Here is a 21,238-nt window from a genome sequence, read left to right as displayed (position 1 = left end):
AAATTATCACATTCTTCCACCAAACACTTTATAAAGTGAATAGTTTAAGAGACAAAGTACAGAAATACATATTTTCAATATTTTAGTGAAAATCTTATCCATGTGAATGTTAAGTGGCTAAATCCTTGGACAATTATTTCAGTAACTTCCCACATACTTCACTAACTTAACTTTGTACTATTCCATTTATTAAAATGTTTATACTGCTGTTCTTAATGTCTTGCAGAAGAGCACATCAGTGAATCTTTAAAATTGAGTTTTGATGACATTTGGGGAAACTGTAAATACAAAAATCAGAAACCAGCATCAGCTGAAAGTGATATTTATGTTTCAACACCTGCATCAGAGTATTCTCTGTTTTCCAGCAGTGATCAAGCGAACTTAACTTCAAAATCATCTAACAGAAAACATTTAAACAAAAACATAATTTTGCAATGCTCTCTAGAAGGTGAACTATTTGCTAAAAAGAGAAAATCTGAAGTCTCCCCTAACCTAAATCAAAGTGGTAAAGATACTCTGACTCCTGTGTCAGTATCAACCAAAAGTTCTTTTCTCCAAGAAAAATGCTTGAGTCACATCACTCTTTCTCAGAAAATGGTCCAGCTGGAAGCTGCTGCAGTTACCACAGATAATCAGTCTGATTCATTAGTGAGCAGTGAAGATTCTATTAATATGCATTTGGTTGACATAAATATTCCTGTTGACACAAGGGATTGTAGTGTCAGATACAAAATAAGGGGGAAACCAAAAAGAGAAAAATATAATATGAAATTGACCACCTCATCAGGTAAGGTAGGGTCTGAAAATGAGTTTCTTCTGGCGATGACCACTTGTAACAAATCGTCAGACATAGAGGAAACTTCATATGACGACTTTTTTTCACCTTCTAATTTGAAGAAAAGTGAAATGCAAGTAAGACACTTTCCTTTGCAAGTTCAGCAGAAATCACCAAGTGCTCCTGAAGTGAGTTGCAAAAGAGAATTTTTAAGCCATAAACAAGATAGATTGTTTGAAGGGTCAGATAAACAGTGCACTGCTCTTATCAAAAAAAGGAAAAGAACTGTTAAGACAAGTGATGTTTCAACAGAGAGTGACTACAAGCTAACTGAATGTTCAGAAAGTACAATAAGTGTGACCTTAAACTGCATGTCAGGTGGAGGAAACATTGAGACTGCAGAAGCCCTGGGTTCTAGCCCTCTGAATAAACTGCATCAAAATATTAAGAAAATATCCTGCAGAACAAGCATGAATAGCTGCCCTCAAGCTACTGGTAAGTTGGTCCATTCAAGTGAAAATTCAAAGATGCAGCATCATGAGTCATTAAAAATGCTTGTGCAACTAAATTCTAAAATGGACTGCCATGTTGAAGGAAAACCATGTCTTTCAAAAACTAGACTACCAGAAGAAAATACTGTATTGATGGCACCAGATTCTTTAAAAAGTGACAAAATGAGTGCAGTGAAGCCAAAAGAACACCCACTTACTTTTCCAGACTCTACAAATACAGAAAAATCAACAGGAGAAAAGAAGGAAATCCTGCTCAAAAAATGCAGTCCAAGTATGTGAACTACTTTTTCCTGGTATTTGGCAAACTATAAATACCCTGTGCCATTTTTTTTGTGTATCCTAAGAAACAATATTATCATGGTTAATTGTACTGTGATTTTACAAATTGTCCATATTGTGTGGTTCTTAATTTGGAGTGTTTATATTCCTTTTAATCCACCAGTGGAAAAACTACCTTTACATAAAATTGCAGTTAAAAATTAGCAGGGGGAGATGCCCATCAAAATATAAGTTGAAAACTTGCATTGCCATTGGTATGGATGGAGGTGAAGGAGTGAGTCCAAGAGATATGGATGCAATGCCAATTTCAACTTAGAATTTGTTTTTCAGTATGTTGCAGGCTTAATTTTTAACAGTCATCAGATTTTATTATTACTGGATAATCTTTTAAGCAGGTTTAAAAATTGCTAGAATCATTCTGGTATTAGAATATACTAGTATGATACGATACCAAAGGAATTTCCCTGAAAAAAATTACTGTCGTGGATATGCTATTTTTAAAATTTGATATTTTTGACTTTTGAATATGGGAAAAACCTCTTTCATGTAAGCTTAATTTCATTTTGTAAATTTAGTTAGACTTTTACAAAAGAGTGCTAGAATGATGTCTACATTTTATTATTAATAACTTCATGCAGAGTTTTAGTGCACAGCAAACATAGCTGATTATGAATTATGAAAAAAACCCTAAGTTGACAGAGAATCTTAAATATAGCTGTAGGTATGGTATCGCTACGCTTCAGGCTACTGGTTTGGCTTAATTAATAAAATAAGTACCAATATTTTAAGGTCTGGAGTACCCCACAATTGTGTAGCTTAAAAAAATAGCTTTTGTCTCAAGCTTAGACCTAAGTGATTATGGAGATCTATATGTTTTGTGCCATGTACCCAAGCTTAGAAAATGGTCACAAAATTAACATCTTTCCTTTTTTCTTTTTACAAGATAAGCATAAGGACCTCAAAGGTGCTTTTTCCATTTGTGTGGTTTTAAACTTAGATAGCTATATCAATTGCTTTGATATTAGTTGAATTTTAACTTAGAAATTATAGCTCCAAATCCAAAAATGAGCATCTCTTTGGGGACTCTCTGCTTTAATTCCCTCAAAGAGGAACTTTCATACTTTGGCAAACTTGAAAATGTAATCAATTTACTGAGCCTTTACATTTTCTGTCTCCTGCTGCTATTTGAAAATCTGTTCTTTGGTTAAGAACTTTCATTACTCCAGTTCTGCTTGATCTAATGATGTTATCTGGCATTTACCATTGTCACTGTTTTCTTTGGCGGTGCTTCTGATGTCACAAGGTCAGCCTTGTGATTTCACTGCAGGATCAAATGGAGTCTGAGTCTGGGGAGCTGTTGTTTAAAATCATTTGAAAGAGAAGGAGGAAAAATGAAAAGTATAAGATTTGAATTTGTTTAGATATAAATTTATGTGAAACACAAGTCCCACTTAAACTTTTAGATTAGTTAATGTGGATAATTGTAACAGACTGTGAATCAGTGTGCTTATTAAATATTGATGTTTTGTAAATAAAGCCTTCATTTTTATTTTGGATTGATTGTGAATTCCCTTGTAATGCAAGAGAATTTATTTGTTGCTGTTTATGTTGAAATAGTCAAAATTGTTTAATAAGTTTTATTTTTGTTCCTATGTTCCAGGTAATTGTTTGAAAGTGTTATTGATTAGATCCAGCAGAGAGGAAACGGCTGTTTTTTAAAATGCTGAAAAAAATCTCTAAAACCTTTGACCTTTCTCCTGAAATATGTACACAAAAAGTAATCCAATATCCATAGTGACAGAACTGTTCTGCTTTCTGCATAAAAGATTTGTCCCTTGAAGAAATTTTTTTTCCCCCTCTGATACACTTATGCTAGAGTTTGAAACTTAAAGAGAAAGATTTGACCCCAAATATTTCTCTTTCCTTTGGTTATTGGCAAAATTCCCATTGACTTCAATGAGAGGATACTTATTTTCAATGGATCCTCAATTCTGCCGTTGCCTGCGCATGTTATTTTTCACCATTAAGACTAGTGTGAGCAGTCGGGCTGAGGGACTTACTGGTCGCTGCTTCCAGCAGCCCCCTTTGGCCTGCAGCGGCCAACCGTACCCAATGGTAGCTGTGATCGGCCGGACCTGCGGAAAGGGCAGGTAAACAACCCAGCCAGGCCCGCCAGGGGCTTTCCCTACATAAGCGGTGACCCCAGTTTGAGAAACACTGTGTTAACATCTTATAGTGCTTTGTGATCAGTGACATTTATGTCAAGGTCTTAGATTTGTGCTGAACACAAGGGAGAGAATTAGTGGTTTTTTCGTCTGTGAATAAGAGTTAATGGAAAAGCAGCAGTATACGCTGTTTTCAGTGAACATTAATATACCATGAGATAGGGGAAGCCTAATGGGTTTGCTAGTTATCGAATTATATAAAACTTCCTTGTAGTTCAAATTTAATTAAAATATACATTTTATGGTAATAAAATTTCCATCAGTCTGATGGTGACTTATTTTTTGATAGGGATAGCAATTAGATAAGTTGGTGTTCTACTGTGGTTTAGAATGTGTGACAGACCCAGGCCAGGGGGTACAGGAGTCTGGTAGAGGGCAAATATACTGGTCACTGGATGAGTAGTTTCCTATTCCCTGAGTGACCAGAGCAGGGGCTGCACTAGAGTAATCAGGAACCTGCTAGAACCAATTAAGGCAGATAGGCTGATTAGAACACCTGCAGCCAATCAAGGCGGGCTAATCAAGGCACTTGGGTTTAAAAAGGAGCTCACTCCAGTCAGGCGGGGAGGAGCCAAAGGAGAAGTGCGTGTGAGGAGCTGGGAGCAAGAGGCACAAGGAGCTGAGAGTGAGAGGGTGTGCTGCTGGAGGACTAAGGAGTACAAGTGTTATCAGACACCAGGAGGAAGGTCCTGTGGTGAGGATAAAGAAGGTATTTGCAGGAGACCATGGGGAAGTAGCCCAGGGAGTTGTAGCTGTCATGCAGCTGTTCCAAGAGGCACTATAGACAGCTGCAATCCACAGGGCTGTGGGCTGGAACCCGGAGTAGAGGGCGGGCCCGGGTTCCCCCTAAACCTCCCAACTCCTGATCAGACACAGGAGGAGTTGACCCAGGCTGTGGGGAAGATCACTGAGGTGAGCAAATCTGCCAAGTAAGCGCAGGACCCACCAAGGTAGAGGAGGAACTTTGTCACAAATGGTAACCCTTGCCCAGATCTATTCAATTCCTACAGCTATTTACCTGAAAACCCTAGCGATAAATGATAGGTTAGACAAGGAATGGAACATTAATAGATTTTAAGAAAGATTAAACATTCTTCAGTTGTTCAGATGATACTTGAATGTAGATTTCATTCATATTATTTTTAGTCTTTCTGAATTACAGACTTGGGGCTTGAGTGTCTTTTTTATAAGATCTGTAGTAAATATGGAAGCAGTACATTCTCTTACATGGCAAAAGTTGTAAATTGCTCTGGTCCCCTTTAGTCTTGTGGATTGAGCACAAGGCTGAAGAATCAAGAGTCCTGAAATCTCTTCATGACTGCTATTTGCTTGTGGTGACAATGGGCAACTTTAGTCCCATTTACTTGGATGGGAGCTCCAGGAGGTGATGCTTGGCTTTTCTTGAAGTCAATAGGAGTTTTGCCACAGATTTCAGTTGGGCCAGGCTTTCATCCTGGATGTTCAGCACTACTGATATTTGAGATGTACAAATTTGAAAATGCTAGCCTTAATTTCTCTACTTTAATTTTTCCACTTCTGTAAAGACACAGATACTTTAAGGTCGGAAAACTATGTGCGTGGTTATGTAACAGTTTGTCACGGGGAGTCAGATTTGAGGCAGACAATTAAAGGAGTAGCTATGGGTCAAATGGCAAGAGTCACTAGGGTGCTCTCTGTCTTCAGGGCAGTTTGGTCTAGTGGCCAGAATCCGTAGGGCCACCCTTGCTCCCAGGGCAGTGTGGCCTAGTGCCCAGAGTCCTTGGAGCTGCCCTTGGGCAGTCATGTCCGCCCTACACATGCCTGCACCCAGCGGTAAATGTGGGGCAGGGTAGGGGGTCCCAGGCTCACCCTACCCTACCAGATCCTGACCCGGACCTTGTGAAACCTATAGTCCTGGATTCATGCTCGGTTTCCCATTTCAATCTTTGTATTCCCTGTGCTGCCTCCTACCCTTGATTCTGGCTCCGTCAGTTCCCTTGGGGGTAATGACCTCCTGTCACTCTGATCCTCTGTGTGGTCAATTCCAGGTGGGCCAGTGCCGGGTAGATATACCCTGTCACACAGCTACATATTATATTTCTTAATGTTTTTAATCCTCTGTTTTTAAATAAATGTTTTATATAAGCCTGCCAAGCAATTAAAAAAAATAATAACGATTATTCGTGCTATTAATAATAGAATACCATTTATTTAAATATTTTTGGATGTTTTATACATTTTCAAATCTATTGATTTCAATTACCACACAGAATACAAAGTGTACAGTGCTCACTTTATTTTTTTAAAAAATGTTCCCAGTAAAAAACAAGAGTATTTTTCAGTTCATCTAATAAAAGTACTGAAGTGCAATTTCTTTATCATGAAAGTTGAACTTACAAATGTAGAATTATGTACAAAAAAACTGCATTCAAAAATAAAACAATGTAAAACTCTAGAACCTACAAGTCCACTCAGTCCTACTTCAGCCAATCGCTCAGACAAATAAGTTTGGTTACAATTTGCAGGAGATAATGTTGCCCGCTTCTTGTTTTCAATGTCATCTGAAAGTGAGAACAGGAGTTCTCATGGCACTGTTGTAGCCGGTGTCACAAGATATTTACATGCCAGATGCGCGAATGATTCATGTGTCCCTTAATCTTCAGCCACCATTCCAGAGGACATACTCCTTGCTGATGACGGGTTTTGCTCTATAATGATGCAAAGCAGAGCAGACCGATGTGTGTTCATTTTCATCATCTGAATCAGATGCCACCAGCAAGCTGATTTTCTTCTTTTTGGTGGTTCAGGTTCTGTAGTTTCCTCATCAAAGTGTTGCTCTTTTAAGACTTCTGAAAGCATGCTCCACATCCCATCCCTTTCAGATTTTGGAAGGCACTTCAAATTCTTAAACCATGGGTTGAGTGCTGTAGCCATTTTTAGAAATCTCACATTGGTACCTTCTTTGCATTTTGTCAAAACTGTGGTGAAAGTGTTGTGAAAATGAACAGCATGTGCTGGGTCATCACCCAAGACTGCTATAACATGAAATATATGCAGAATGCAGGTAAAACAGAGCAATTCTCCCTCAAGGAGTTGAGTCACAAATTTAATTAATGCACTATTTTTTTAACTAGCATCATCAGCATGGAAGCATGTCCTCTGGAATGGTGGCCGAAGCATGAAGGGGCATATGAATGTTTAGCATATCTGGCATGTAAATACCTTGCGACACTGGCTACAAAAGTGCCATGCGAACGCCTGTTCTCACTCTCAGGTGACACTACTCCCTGCTTCTTATTTACAATATCTCCTGTAAATGTAAACAAGCTTTTTTGTCTTAGTGAGTGGCTGAACAAGAAGTAGGACTGAGTGGACTTGCAGGCTCTAAAATTTTACATTGTTTTGTTTTTGAGTGCAGTTACGTAACAAAAAAAAATCTGGATTTATAAGTTACTCTTTCACAAGAAAGAGATTTCACTACAGTGCTGATACGATGTGAATTGAAAAATACTGTTTGTTTTGTTTATAATTTTTACAGTGCAAATATTTACAATAAAAATAATATGAAGTGAGCACTGTATACTTTGTATTCTGTGTTGTAATAGAAATCAATATATTTGAAAATATAGAAATCAATATATTTGAAAATGTAGAAAAACATCCAAAATATTGAATAAATTTCAACTGATATTCTATTGTTTAACAGTGCAATTAATTTTTTGAGTTAATCGCGTGAGTTAACTGCAACTAATCGACAGCCCTAGTTTTATAGTTTTCTATACAGTGCCTTGCCTGATGGAATCCTAGTCTATTATTGGGGCCCATAGGAACAAATCTAATTCAAATAATATATATATAGAGAGAGCAAACGGATATGCTAAAGCTATATAATTGGTACTCTGCATTTAAAAGGACACTTTAATTTAAATTAAATCCCAATTTTAGCGTTGCATATGAAAGGATTTTACCTGAAATGTAATATTAAGGTGTATGCCTTCATGAATGAGTGAGAATTTTCATTATATAAATACTACTCTGCAGTGTTGGAATTAAAACTCATCAGCTTTTTTCTGTTCCATCAGAACCAGAATGTGACACTCTAAATCCAAGTGAAATGTACTATTTTGATTTTACCATATAATCAATGACTAAGGTGCACACATTAAATAGAAGAAATGGTAGAATACTTAACTAGATTAAAACTGAAAACATTTAAATACTAATAATGGATAAAGGACACTTTTTTGTTCTTAAATTACTTCCATATTTTTGTCGTTTTAAAAAGTCATTTTCTAAAATGCTTGGGTGTTCTTGGATAGTTGATAGAGAATTTGAAAGTTTTATATTTTACTCCATGAAGATTTTTTTAAAAAAAATCATTTATATGATTCATTTTGCTTGGTCAAGTTTTAAATGTAGTTATAATCATGAATATTGATTTAGTACACTTTCGTATTTTATCCTCTAAAACAATGGAAAATCAGCTTATTTGGGGGAAAGTTGAATTTCATATACCTGGTGCACTAAACTTTCTTTAACAAGACATTAACATTTTGAAATGAAAAATTGTGCAATGTCCCAGACTAGACTCCAGTAAACTAAATTGGCAATAATGACCTAGTTAAATCTTCAGTAATTAAACCTGCGTTTATCAAAAGATTGATCAAAGTGTATATATCTTAATCAGGCAAATTACCTTCTCAAAAGTGGTTTTGACAGCACTGGAGCCTGAAAGTTATTAAATCACAGAACAGATACAGCACAGGCAATGACAGTGCATGCTTATCCTTTTCTGGAGGGCCATGTTTAGAGTAGTAGCTAGTCTCCATGACCATTTAGCCCTCTACCTGATGACAAGGTGCCAGTTGTGTTGGGGGGTCTGACTTGAAAATAGGCCTGAGACTGCCAATTACATTTTAAGTAGGCTAATAAACGTTGACATATAAAGAAAAATTCAAACATCAGTGCTTTATGTCCCAAAATTTAGGCTTTGTGTGGATACAAAGAAATTCTGAATACTTTTCTAAATAAAAATGCCTTGTGTGTTTTGAAAGTCCACATACTGTATCATTGTACCGATGTGCATGAGACTAGAAATTGTGCGGCTAAACCAGAAACATTGGAGTGTAAATGCACTGTCATAGTTTGAGTGGAACAGAAAAGTAAACACCACAAGTATTAATATGCAATGATATTTTGAAAATGTTTTAGTCGTATTTGCTGGTATGTGGGTGAAAAGATTTCTGAAAACCTTTTTTTAGAATTTTTTTTAAACTAGATTGCACCTTGCTTTCTCCGCAAGGTTCTAAACTTTTGATGCACTTGGTTTCTAGGTGTTGAAAATGAAATTTCAGTATGTGAGGCTTGCGATGGCTCTTGTGAAGTTTTTAATGAAAACAAGAATAAGCCCAGTGGGGCATCAAAGAAAACTGGGAGAATCAAAAAGGTCAGTCTACACAGACACAATGTCAAGACCATTTTTTATGTGTAATATATAATTTTAACACCTTTAAAAGATAACTTTCCTCAGTATGCAATGCAAAATGATCTATTGAATTTTCTGTCATTTTTTTGTTTACATTTTGGGTGAATATTGAATAGGAAGGCCTAGACATGCCTACTCTAGTGAGGCTTGACTATGTATGAACTACATCATATGATTGTCAGTGTATTTAGAATATAACTTGGAAACAGGCCTTAAGCTTCTCTTTATCAGAGAACTACTAATTGTGATATTTTTAGCAGTTGTATTGTGAAGAAGCATCCTTTTAAACAAAGTGGATTTCACTTCTATGTGCTGTATAGTACTAAACAATTTATGGTTCAAAAAGGACTTGAATGTAGAACTTTGAAGATGTTCATCACTATAGAACTACTTTCACTTAATCATTCTAGTTTTTCACTTTTTAAAAACCTTGTTCTTGGTAAATTTAAAATTGATTAGCAGCAAATATAACTGATAAAGGTAAATTTACACACTATGTACCACATGACAGAATGAAGATAAAGATGGCTGAAGTTTCTTGCAGACAAAATCACCCAAAGAGAATGTAGAGAGATGAAGTATAAATCAGCTGAAGTAGGACAGAACACTACCTCATGGGTTTCAATGGATGTCTGTCTAAAGAATTTCAGAGAGATCTGCTGGTCAAAAGACCTATTTTCCTTCTACATTGAAATATTAAGTAGGTGCAATTATTAGAGAGCTTCCAAATTAAATGCCACTCTTAGTAGTAGGTTGGTGGATTAGATGGACCAATGGTTGCTTTGAGCTGAAATTATGACTTCATTTCCTGTCTTTATGCTACTTGATTCTTTTAACTGTTCACAGACAGATTCTCTTTAAAAAGAAAGAGAACAGACTTGCTGAAATCGCAGCTGTTGCTATATTTGGAGATTTCTGGTCCACTATTTTGAAGAATTTAGTCAGAACCATCTCATGGTTTGCCACAAAAATATGGCACTGTATTGCACCCCCAGAAAATATCACCATTGAACCTTTGTTAGGACTACTTACAGTAGCAATGATTGAGATTCAGTATCAGATTTGTTGTCACTGATTCATCTTTAGTCTGTGTAAATTTATTTACTACCACAAGTGTATACAATAGTTCCAATTTTATCTCATTGCTCTTCTCTATTTTGGGATCCTTGTTTATCTTAACTTTTTTGTTTGTTTAGTACAGGGGTAGGCAACTTATGGCACACATGCCAAAGGCGGCACCCGAGCTGATTTTTCAGTGGCACTCCCACTGCCCGGGTCTTGGCCACTGGTCTGGGGGACTCTGAATTTTAATTTAATTTTAAATCAAGCTTCTTAAACTTTTTAAAAATCTTATTTTCTTTACACACAACAATAGTTTAGTTATATATTATAGACTTATAGAAAGAGACCTTCTAAAAATGTTAATGTATTACTGGCACGTGAAACCTTCAATTAGAGTGAATAAATGAAGACTCTGCACAGCACTTCTGAAAGGTTGCCGACCCCTGGTTTAGTATTAAGCATATTACACAATGCAATATAAAAGCAGTTTTAGCAGAATCCAATCTCATCACAACACGAATTCACAAGGCGCTTTCAAAAGTTCATAAATTGCTATTGCTTCCTGTCTAATCGAACCCAAGAGTGGTTCTGCAGAATTCCAGTTGTATAAGGCTGTTTTTGATCCTGCTACTGTAGTTACAGATACTCATTTTGAAATGTGATCTGCTCAAGTTAATATTTAGCCTGTAAAAACAGTCTGGGAAACAGTATAAACTATAGTTAATTTTCCTTCAAAAGTTTGTTTAGAGTCAGGACTCCCATAAGAAGTATTTTGAATGATAATTGATTTTAATACTTTCTCACAAGTGAAAAGGTTGTTACTGTATTAACTGAGATTCAAGAATTGTGTCTCCAGCCCTCGCTCCTTCTCCATTAGTACTGAACATCAGTGATGTCTGTACTGTCTAGGTGAGATGTAGATCTCTGCAAAGTGCAGTATCTGTTGCTCCTTCCCACCCAGAACTCAAAACCTGGGAGCTTCACCTAAGAAAGCACCTAATGGAGAAGGCTGTGAGGCCCCTCTCTGATCCATGCCGGGGAGACCTCTTATGGCAGGTATCCAGGCTCTTCTCAGGAGTCCTACTGCTGCTCTTCCTCTTGCCAGCCAGTTCCATCCGTGTACAAGGAGGAAGAGCTGCAACTGATGTCGCAGGTTCCGACAGGTGCCTTTTCACCGTCCCTGGATGATGTGGTCACTCCTTTGCTTTCTCCACTAGATGACAACTGCCAATACCAGGAGCTATTAAAAAAAGTTGCCAGTGACCTGCAGATCCCTTGGAGGAGGTGCAGGATCCTCAGCAGTGGCGCCTGGACATCTTGCAATTGCAGGGACCTTCTGTAAGTAAGGTGGCTCTTCTGATCAATGAGGTCATACTAGAACTGGTCAGAGAGGTACAGCACTCCCTAGCTATACTTCATTCTTGCTAAAGGAGTTGAATTCTTCCTCATTGCATTCTAGGGTGTGTGCACACCCACGTGCACAGTTGCTGGAGTTTTTTTGCCTTAGTGGTATCTGTACGCCTAGCACCAATCGTCATCCTGCCAGCTGATGCCACGATGCAGGTCTTGTTCCCTGCTGCTACAGGACTGCTCACCCTTGTGGCACCGGTCTCCATGTCCCTGACACTGGTCCTTGGACAGGCACTGTTCGCTTTATTCAAGGCACTGCTCACCCGCACCGAGAATCAGCCATCAGACTCAGGTGTCCACAGCCCCACCCTGGTCACCGGAAGGGACTCTTCAGAGTCAGAGCGGGCCTTTAGCCCCTCGCTGAGGCAGCACCAATCTCAGTGGGTCCTGGTAACTACCTCAGCTGTTGCGGTGCTGGTATGGCAGTAAGGCCAGTGGCCAATCCAGTGGCCCTATTGGAATGCATGGGGCACACCAATGTTGCTGGTGCCCTTCTCGCAGCAGTCTTCCCTTGCTGCTTCAGAGAAGCAACCGACAGTACCGGGATCGGTGCGTGGAGCAGACTCCGACACTGGGGGAGAGAGCTGGTGCCCACTGCAAAAGAGGAGAATAATGCCCCAGCCCCTCCCCCAGTGGTACAGTTGTTGCCAGATGAGGCAGTTGCTGGACCTGGGTGGGCCAGCCCACCCATTGACTTCAAGGAACACCAATCCCTGCTGTGAAGGATGGCCTTGAATTTGGGCTCGGAGGTGGAGGAAATGATGGAGCAATTGGACAACCTACTTATATGTGCTTCCGGTGACAACTCCCTCGCAGGTTGCATATCCTGTGCACGAAAGGATATCCCTCCAAACTCCAAGTGGGCTGAAAAGAGATATTTCATGCCTGCTAAAGGGTTTGAATACTTGTATACCTACCTGCCACTGGGATCACTGGTCATTTCTGTGGCCAATGAAAGGAAAAGACAAGGGCAGGCAAGATCCACTCCCAAAAATAAAGACGGCAAGAGGCTGGGCCTTTTCAGAAGAAAAGTTTATTCGACAGTCAGCCTTCAATTTTGAGTGTCTAACCATCAAGCCCCATTGGGCAGATGCAACTTTGTTTTGTGGGATTCCCTAAAGAAGTTTAAAGACTCCCTGCTCGAGGACCTGGGCCAGGAGTTTGCTACCATTTTGGAGGAAGGTACCACTGTGGCGAGGAGCTTCCTCTGGATGGCCTGGGATGAGGCCAAGTTGGCAGCCAGGGTTGTTACCTGACGAATGCCTCGGACCTTGGCTGAGGAGCCAACCAGGGCAATTTCAGTATGTACGGCTGTTGGTCCTGAGACGATTGCTTGGCCTGCCAGGCTGGCCTGCCAGGCTTTCCTGCCTTACCTGAAGGGTAAGGTGGTGCTGATTCTGATGGACAAGGCCACAATGTTTTACATCAACAAGCAAGGCAGAGTCCGGTCATCAGCCCTTCGTCAAGCAGCTTTTCATCTGGGATTTGTGTGTGCAGTATGCCCTTCATCTCATGGCTGCACACTTCCCCAGAGCCAGAAATGTGGTGACAGATCGCCTTAGCACAACCTTCTCATCTCGCCATGAATGATCTCTCCATCCAGAGGTGGTCGGTGTGATCTTCCAAAGGTAGGGGACTCCGTGGGTGGACTTGTTCTGGCAGAACAGAAAGTGCCACGTATTCTTCTCAATTCGGGGGTTCGACAGGGGCTCCCTATCAGACGCCTTTTTGCTCCCATAGTTGTGGGCTCTAATGTATGCCTTCCCTCCGGTGCCATTAATCCACAGGCTCCTTGTGAAGATCAAACAGGACAAGGCAAAGTTTATCCTAATAGCCCCGGTCTGGCCTCGTCAACCCTGGTTTGGCACACTGCTGGACCTCTCAGTGGCTGCCCTGCTGTGACTGCCGCTCTGGCTGGATCTACTGTTTCAGAACCATGGCACTCCTTTGCACCTGAATTTGGCAGTGCTGCACCTGATGGCTTGGCTGTTGCATGGCTAAATGTATGAGAGCAGCCCCAATCTCAGACCCCTGCCTCTGAGTGGACTCTGTGGGGCTGGCTTAGCCAGTAGTCCGAATCTCAAACCCCCATCGTTCTGGGCAGCCCGGACCCTGCTGCACCAGGCAGCCAGGAACCCGGATCCCAGTGCGCAGCCCGGCAGCCTTTAGAGCACAGTTGGGTTGTAGCTGTGTGCTAATTGGGCCACATGTGGCTCGTGGGCAACGGGTTGAGAACCGCAGGACTAGATGATCTCAGTGGATCCTTCTGGCCTTATCTGTGAATCTATACGTTTCAGAAATACTATAGGTATAGTCTATAGGAGTTTTCAACCTTTTTCATTTTGAGCCCCCCACCAACATGCTATAAAAACTCCACAGCCCACCTGTGCCACAATAAATGGTTCTCTGCATATAAAAGCCAGGGCTAGCGTTAAGAGGTAGCAAGCAGGGCAATTGCTTGGGGCCCTATGGCAGAGGGGCCCCTGCAAAACTACATTGCTCAGGCTTCGGCTGCAGCCCCAGGTGGTGGGGCTCAGGGCCCTGGACCTCAGCCCCATGCGTTGGGCTTTCAGCTTTCTGCCCTGGGCCCCAGTGAGTCTAATGCTGGCCCTGCTTGGTGGCTCCCTTCAAACCTGCTCATGGCCCCCAAGGGAGCCTCGGACCCCTGGTTGAGAACCACTGGTCTGTAGAGGTATCCCATTCCCAGCAAAATTCCTGTATACAATCATCTTACCACTGTTTACCACTTTAAGACATTAATACACTTATCAACTTGTTTGCTTTTTTACCACCTATCCCAGGGTGCCTTACGACTTCTACAGAGGGGGTAAATTCCTTACTTTATCTCCTGGATCATAAATATAAACTTACAGGCGACATTAATATCCTTAATTTACAGTAGAACTCACACCGATATCAGTGGAGGCTTGCACAAAGATCGGTCGTAGAATGTAGCCTCTATGGTAAACAACTGAGAGTTTAGTTACTGTTGTTGGGTACCTAATTGTTATTTTGAGGTTGTAATTAGCATGCCAGAAAACCAAAGCAATTCAATGCGCTGCAGCTGCTTTGGTGATGAGTCAGTGTAAAACTGAACCTGTTCCCCTTTTCGCATGAAAACTACCAAGAGGAAAAGCTACTGCTGATGAGATCCTCCCATTTGGGATATTTAACTTTTGGAAAATGAATATCCTTTGCAAGCTAACTGATATCTAGCGTAATTCTGTATGTTGGAAATAGTCTAGTTTACAGAACTGCAATCTAAATAATATCCATACAGCTCTTGAAGATTATTGTAAATCACTCTGAACAGGAGATTTCCTTTTTCCATTTCATTAGCAATTGACATAATTTTTGTATTACTAATAAACACTTCTATTAAGTAAATTAATTTGTATTTTTATGTCTTTATTCATTTAAATTAACCACTTCTTTATGGATTCATACTGTAGGTTGAAGAGAATCTGTTAAGATTTATGTTACTTATTTTGTGTATTACACTTATTTAAATAGTTTGGCCTCTCTTCATTACAGAAAACATAAAAGGTGCTTGATGCTGCAGATTCATTAGCTTTGCAATCAGTGCCAGTTTTGCCTCAGTGCAAACTGCTACATTTGACTAGCTTTTTAACATAAGGTGTAGTCATTGTTGGGGATAGGTGAAGAAATATTAATATTCATAGGGGTGCAAACTCCAACAGAGGGAGAAACCAACTTTAAAGCTGAAGCTGTTGACACACACAAACTGTGGCTTTATGTCAGCTTTTAAATTTCATTTTTTATATTTATAAAGCACATTCCTATAGTGGTGGTGGTGGTGGTGTATTGACTCAAAACCACCAAACTATCAAGTTAATCAAGCCAGTCGGACAGATTCAGCTGTCAAGGGACCAGGAAACTAAACCACTTATGTTTAAACAATTAAACTAATGGTTGCAGGTGGATTTTTTCTGTATGGCTCCAGTCATAGTTGTGCTAACTTTTTAATTGAAATTGTTGCTGTAGGAGCATAAACGGCTGTTACGGATTCAATCACAGAGACCCCCTTGGGACACTCACCTGATGTGCTGGAATTACCTATGAGCCCGTTTTCCCTGCCTGCTTGGGACTTCCAGAACCCTGTCTTGTTGAGCCAGACACACTAGCCTGCTGCAACATAGACCCAGGTCTGTTCCACGCCCCCAAAGCTGCAGACTTTAACCAAAAGCTGCTCAGCAGGTCACCTATCTCCAGCACCCGGTCACAGAGTTCCCAATGGGATCCAAACCCCAAATAAATCTGTTTTATTCTGTATAAAGCTTATACAGGGTAAACACACAAATTGTCCGTCCTCTATAACACAGATAGGTAGATATGCACAGCTGTTTACTCCCCCAGGTATTAGTCACTTACTCTGGGTTCATTAATAAACAAAAGTGATTTTATTAAGTATAAAAAGTAGGATATAAGTAGTTTCAAGTAATAACAGACAGAACAAAGTAAGTTATCAAGCAAAATTAAAACAAAACCATGCAAGTCTAAGCCTAATACATTAAGTAACTGAACAGGTAAATCTCACCTTTAGAGATGTTCCAATAAGTTTCTTTCACAGACTAGACTCCTTCCTAGTCTGGGCCCAATCCTTTCTCCTGGTACAGTCCTTGTTAGTTCCAGCTCAGGTGGTAACTAGGGAATTTCTCATGACTGGCAGCCCCCTTTGTTCTGTTCCAACTCCTTTTATAGCTTTGGTACAAGGTGGGAATTTTTTTTCTCTCTGGGTCCTCACCCCTCCTTCTAAATGGAAAAGCAACAGGTTTAATATAGATTCCAGTATCAGGTGACATGTTCACGTGTCCTGTGAGACTCTAGCCTCCATTCTTCCAAGGCTGGCCCACACTACCTAGGAAGGTTTGCAAGTAAACAGAACCATTTACAGGTCATTGATTCTGAAGCACCCTTCATGGCTTGCACTTAATGGGGTTACATACAAGTTTATATCTTATTTTCCTAACTTCAGACATGGAAATAATACATGCAAGCAAATGGGAGGAACACACTCAGTAGATCATAAGCTTGTAATGAAACCTTACAAGAGACCTTTTTCATAAATCATATTCCATTTACATTATATTCACACTCATGAGCATATTTCCATAAAACATTATGAAGTACAACATCATAACTACTCCCTAATTAACTTTGAAAAAACTTTTTTCACATTGTTCAATGTTTTAATAAAAAGCAAAGCATGCAAGATCTGCCTCCAGATCATTTGGAGAGATGAGCATACATTAGACAGTAATTGGTATTTTCACAGGATTAAATTTAGATTCAGAGCAGTTTTTAAAATGTTTAACCTCCACTGTGTATGTTGTCCAGTCTTTCCCTTTTTTATTTCATCCTCCTCTTCTCCTTTTTTCCAATAGTAGTCCATGGTGTATATTTTTCCAAATTGTCATCTTTGTGTGTTTCTTGTTTTCTACTCTCTCCCTTCACCTGTTATCTTTGTCATTCTCTGTTGTCTTCTTTCTTCTGCCTCTAAAATCTCCATCTCCTGAACTTCTTTTCTGACTTAAACAATTTAATCTCTCCCTGTCTAACCCTTCTTATGTAAGGTTCTGCAGGGAGTTTCATCTTTCTTGTTCATTTCATGTCTTTAATCTGAAGCCATTCTCCCTGCCTCTGTAAAAGTATCTGGCTGTTGGAAAGGAGAGAAGATTTTCTTCTTCCCACTCCAAATTTCCCTGGCTTTTATGAGGGTGTGGAGCCTCTGCCACTACTCCAGTCTCTTGGGTACTGTGATTGGAATTTATGGTGCTGATCTACCTTTCCATCTTTTTATGGAAGTAGGGATGCTACTCTACCTTCACCCTTCTTTGTTTGTGGGTCAGCTGTCCAAAGGAATAACTCCAGTGCCTATATTTGCTGTTAATCGTAGCCAAGCAATTGTGTATTCTGAAACTGCAGAACTTGCCATGGAATTCTTCCCTTGCTTCAGAATTGTGCTCCAGAATTTGTTTTCATTTTAAAAGAACAGTTGTTTTTAGTCATCGTTGTTGCAGAAGGAAGATGGAAAGTCTGAGTAGACTCTAAACCATTGCAGTGATGCCACCTCCAGTGTGAAGAGAGTCTGAAATAATAGCTCTTTGGCACCCTGTCATAAACAGATAGTTAAGGGTTAATAGAACAGGAGTACTTCATGTCTCTTTTGCCTGTAAAGGGTTAACAAGTCCAGTGAGCCTGGCTGTCACCTGAACAGAGGACCAGTCAGGGGACAGGTTACTTTCAAGTCTTGAGGGAGGGAAGTTTGTGTGTGTGTGCTGTTAGTTTTTGGTGGTGGTTCTCTCTGGGTTCTGAGAGGGACCGGACGTGCAACCCAGGTTCCTCTCCAATCTCTCCGATACAGGCTCTTATAAGTTCAGAATAGTGAGTACTAGGTAGATAAGGCAAGTTTGGCTTATGGTTGTTTTCTTTATTTGCAAATGTGTATTTGGCTGGAAGGAGTTCAAATGTGTACTTATATACTTAGGCTGGGAGGGTATTCCCAGTGTCTGTAGCTGAAAGACTCTGTAACATATTCCATCTTAAATTTACAAAGATAATTTTTACTGTTTTTTCTCTCTTTAATTAAAAGCTTTTCTTGTTTAAGAACCTGATTGTTTGTTGTTTTTTATTCTGTTGAGACCCCAGGGAACTGTGTCTGGATTCACCAGGGAATTAGTGGGGAGAAAGGGGGGAAGGGGGAGAGAGAGGTTAATTTTCTCTCTGTGTTAGGATTACTTTCTCTCTCTCAGGGAGAGTCTGGGAGGGGGAGGGAGAAGGAGGGGGGGAAGGTGAATTTTCCTCTCTGTTTAAGATTCAAGGAGTTTGAATCACAGTGATCTTCCAGGGTACCCCAGGGAGGGGAAGCCTGGGAGAGGCAACGGTGAGAGAAAGGGTTTACTTTCCTTGTGTTAAGATCCAGAGGGACTGGGTCTTGGGGGTCCTCAGGCAAGGTTTTGGAGGGACCAGATTGTACCAGGCACTGGAATTCCTGGTTGGTGGCAGCGCTACAAGTGCTAAGCTAGTAATTGAGCTTAGAGGAATTCATGCTGGTACCCCATCTTTTGGATGCTAAGGTTCAGGGTGGGGGTTTATACCATGACACACCCCCTGTTATCTCAATAAGAGGGAGGCCCCTTGGACTTTGCTGTTCCGTGGCCATGGGATTTCATTCTTCCAAGGTGCAACAGAATCAATATTTTTGCAGTGAAATTTGCCATTTTGTTGCAGCCAGTACCTGCCATTTAATTTTGTCTCCCTGTCCTGTCAGCAGTGTCTGTCACTTCCTCTGCTCTCCAGTGTCCCATGCGGAGTTAATTGAATTAGAGTGCATGTACCTTTAACTGCTGCATGGAGCTAGGAAGGGGAGTCAGGAAGCTAAGTCTGGTAGTCTTTGCAGGCAGGGGACAGAAAAAAACAGAACTGCAGACTGGCAAGCTGGGCAATATTAGAGGTGCAGCAAGTAGAGCAGGGTTTTCTGGAGAGTATAGCAACAACACTTCCTTAACGTTTAAAAATCACTGAGATTAACTGATGAGTGTTGTCAGTGGGTGTTATCAACTGTGAGACAGTCATACATTTGTGTGGGAAGGTGAAGGATTGGGAATGAAAGGCATTTCATGGTGATAAAATAAATTATAGAATATTAGGATTGGAAGGGACCTCAGGAGACCATCTAGTCCAACCCCCTGCTCAAAGTAGGGCCAATCCCCAAATCCCTAAATGGCCCCCTCAAGGATTGAACTCACAAACCTGGGTTTAGCAGGCCAATGCTCAAACCACTGAGCTATCCCTCCCTTCTGGAGTTTGATGTCATTGTGCTCTGAATTAGAGGACCATGATCATAGTTTTCCTAAGCTACAACAGAGTGAAATTGACCTGATTCGTGGCTTATTCATTGTGATCCACATGGTTCTGTGTTATGGACCTGGTCATTGAAGTACTTGATTTCTAAAATGCAACAGTGAACACTGAAGGTATGTGCCTTAGTTCAGAGCCACTGGCAGAGGCCTGGGAGCTGGTGAGTGCCCCAGACATCAGTCCTGGGGCCATTTGTTCAGCATCTTTATTAATGATCTGGATGATGGGATGAATTGTACCCTCAGCAAGTTCGCAGATGATACTAAGCTGGGGGGAGAGGTAGATATGCTGGAGGGTAGGGATAGGGTTCAGAGTGACCTAGACAAATTGGAGGATTGGGTCAAAAGAAATCTGATGAGGTTCAGCAAGGTCAAGTGCAGAGTCCTGCACTTAAGTAGGAAGAATCCAATGCACAACTACAGGCTGGGGACTGACTGGCTAAGCAGCAGTTCTGCAGAAAAGGACCTAGGGATTACAGTGGACAAGAAGTTGGATATGAGTCAGCAGCGTGCCCTTGTTACCAAGAGGGCCAACAGCATATTGGGCTGTATTAGCAGGAGCATTGTCAGCAAATCAAGGGAAGTGATTATTCCCCTCTATTTGGCACTGATGAGCTCACACCTGGAGTATTGCATCCAGTTTTGGTCCCCCCACTGCAGAAGGGATGTGGACAAATTGAAGAGATTCCAGCTGAGGGCAGCAAAAATAATTAGGGGGCTAGGGCACATGACTTACGAAGAGAGGCTGAGGGACCTGGGGTTATTTAGTCTGTGGAAGAGAAGAGTGAGGGGGGATTTGATAGTAGCCTTCAACTACCTGAAGGAGGGGTTTCCAAAGAGGATGGAGCTAAGCTGTTCTCAGTGGTGGTAGATGACAGAACAAGAAGCAATGCTCTCAAGTTGCAGTAGGCGAGGTTTAGATTGGATATTAGGAAAAACGTTTTCACTAGGAGAGTGTTGAAGCACTGGAAAGAGTTACCTAGGGAGGTGGTGGAATCTCCATCCTTAGAGGTTTTTAAGGTCAGGCTTGACAAAGCCCTGACTGGGATAATTTAGTTGGTTTTGGTTCTGCTTTGAGCAGAGGATTGGACTAGATGACTTCCTGAGGTCTCTTCTAACCCTAATACTCTATGATTCTAAGGCAAACACATGACCTGGAGGAGATGGCGTAGGGCATCCCTAAACAAATGGAATATTGTTCTTGCACTCTGTTTTGCCTTTAAATGGACTTGACAAATCCAAACTAGTTAACTAGTCTGTGATCACCACTAGGAATGATTTCCTGGCCAAACCCTTGGCATGGAGGTGGGCAAACTACGGCCTGTGGGCCACATCTGGCCCTGGGGACCCTTCTGCCTGCCCCTTGAGCTCCTGGCCCAGGAGGCTAGCCCCCAACCCCTCCCTTACTTTTCTTCCTCCCCTTCAGCCTCAGCTCACTGCACCACCAGTGCAATGCTCTTGGTGGCGGGGCTGCGAGCTTCTGGGGCAGCGCAGCTGTAGGGCCCAGTCTGACCCGGTGCTCGGTGCTGCTGCACATGGCTGGCTCCAGCCGGGTGGTGCGGCTGTAGCACTGCTAGCCACTGGTGCTCCGAGCAGCGGGGGTTGGCTAGAGGGCAGGGGAGTTCGGGGTG

The 21,238-nt window shown here is 41.1% G+C and overlaps 1 protein-coding gene across 4 annotated transcripts in view; it reads left to right on the top strand.

Annotated features, from left to right (window-relative positions):
- The window catches only part of MCPH1 (microcephalin 1), a 223,444-nt gene that overhangs the window by 30,357 nt on the left and 171,849 nt on the right, over positions 1 to 21,238 (top strand). For all 4 annotated transcript variants that reach the window (XM_050950730.1, XM_050950729.1, XM_050950731.1 and 1 more), the window contains 2 exons: positions 227 to 1,558; positions 9,104 to 9,216. In XM_050950730.1, the coding sequence (XP_050806687.1) occupies positions 227 to 1,558; positions 9,104 to 9,216 (1,445 nt within the window). The remainder of the gene's footprint in view (positions 1 to 226; positions 1,559 to 9,103; positions 9,217 to 21,238) is intronic.

Source organism: Gopherus flavomarginatus, chromosome 4, assembly GCF_025201925.1.
Source record: "Gopherus flavomarginatus isolate rGopFla2 chromosome 4, rGopFla2.mat.asm, whole genome shotgun sequence".
Lineage (NCBI taxonomy): Eukaryota > Metazoa > Chordata > Testudines > Testudinidae > Gopherus > Gopherus flavomarginatus.
The sequence above is the reverse complement of the archived record's forward strand: the minus strand, read 5'-3'. Positions and strand labels throughout refer to the sequence as shown.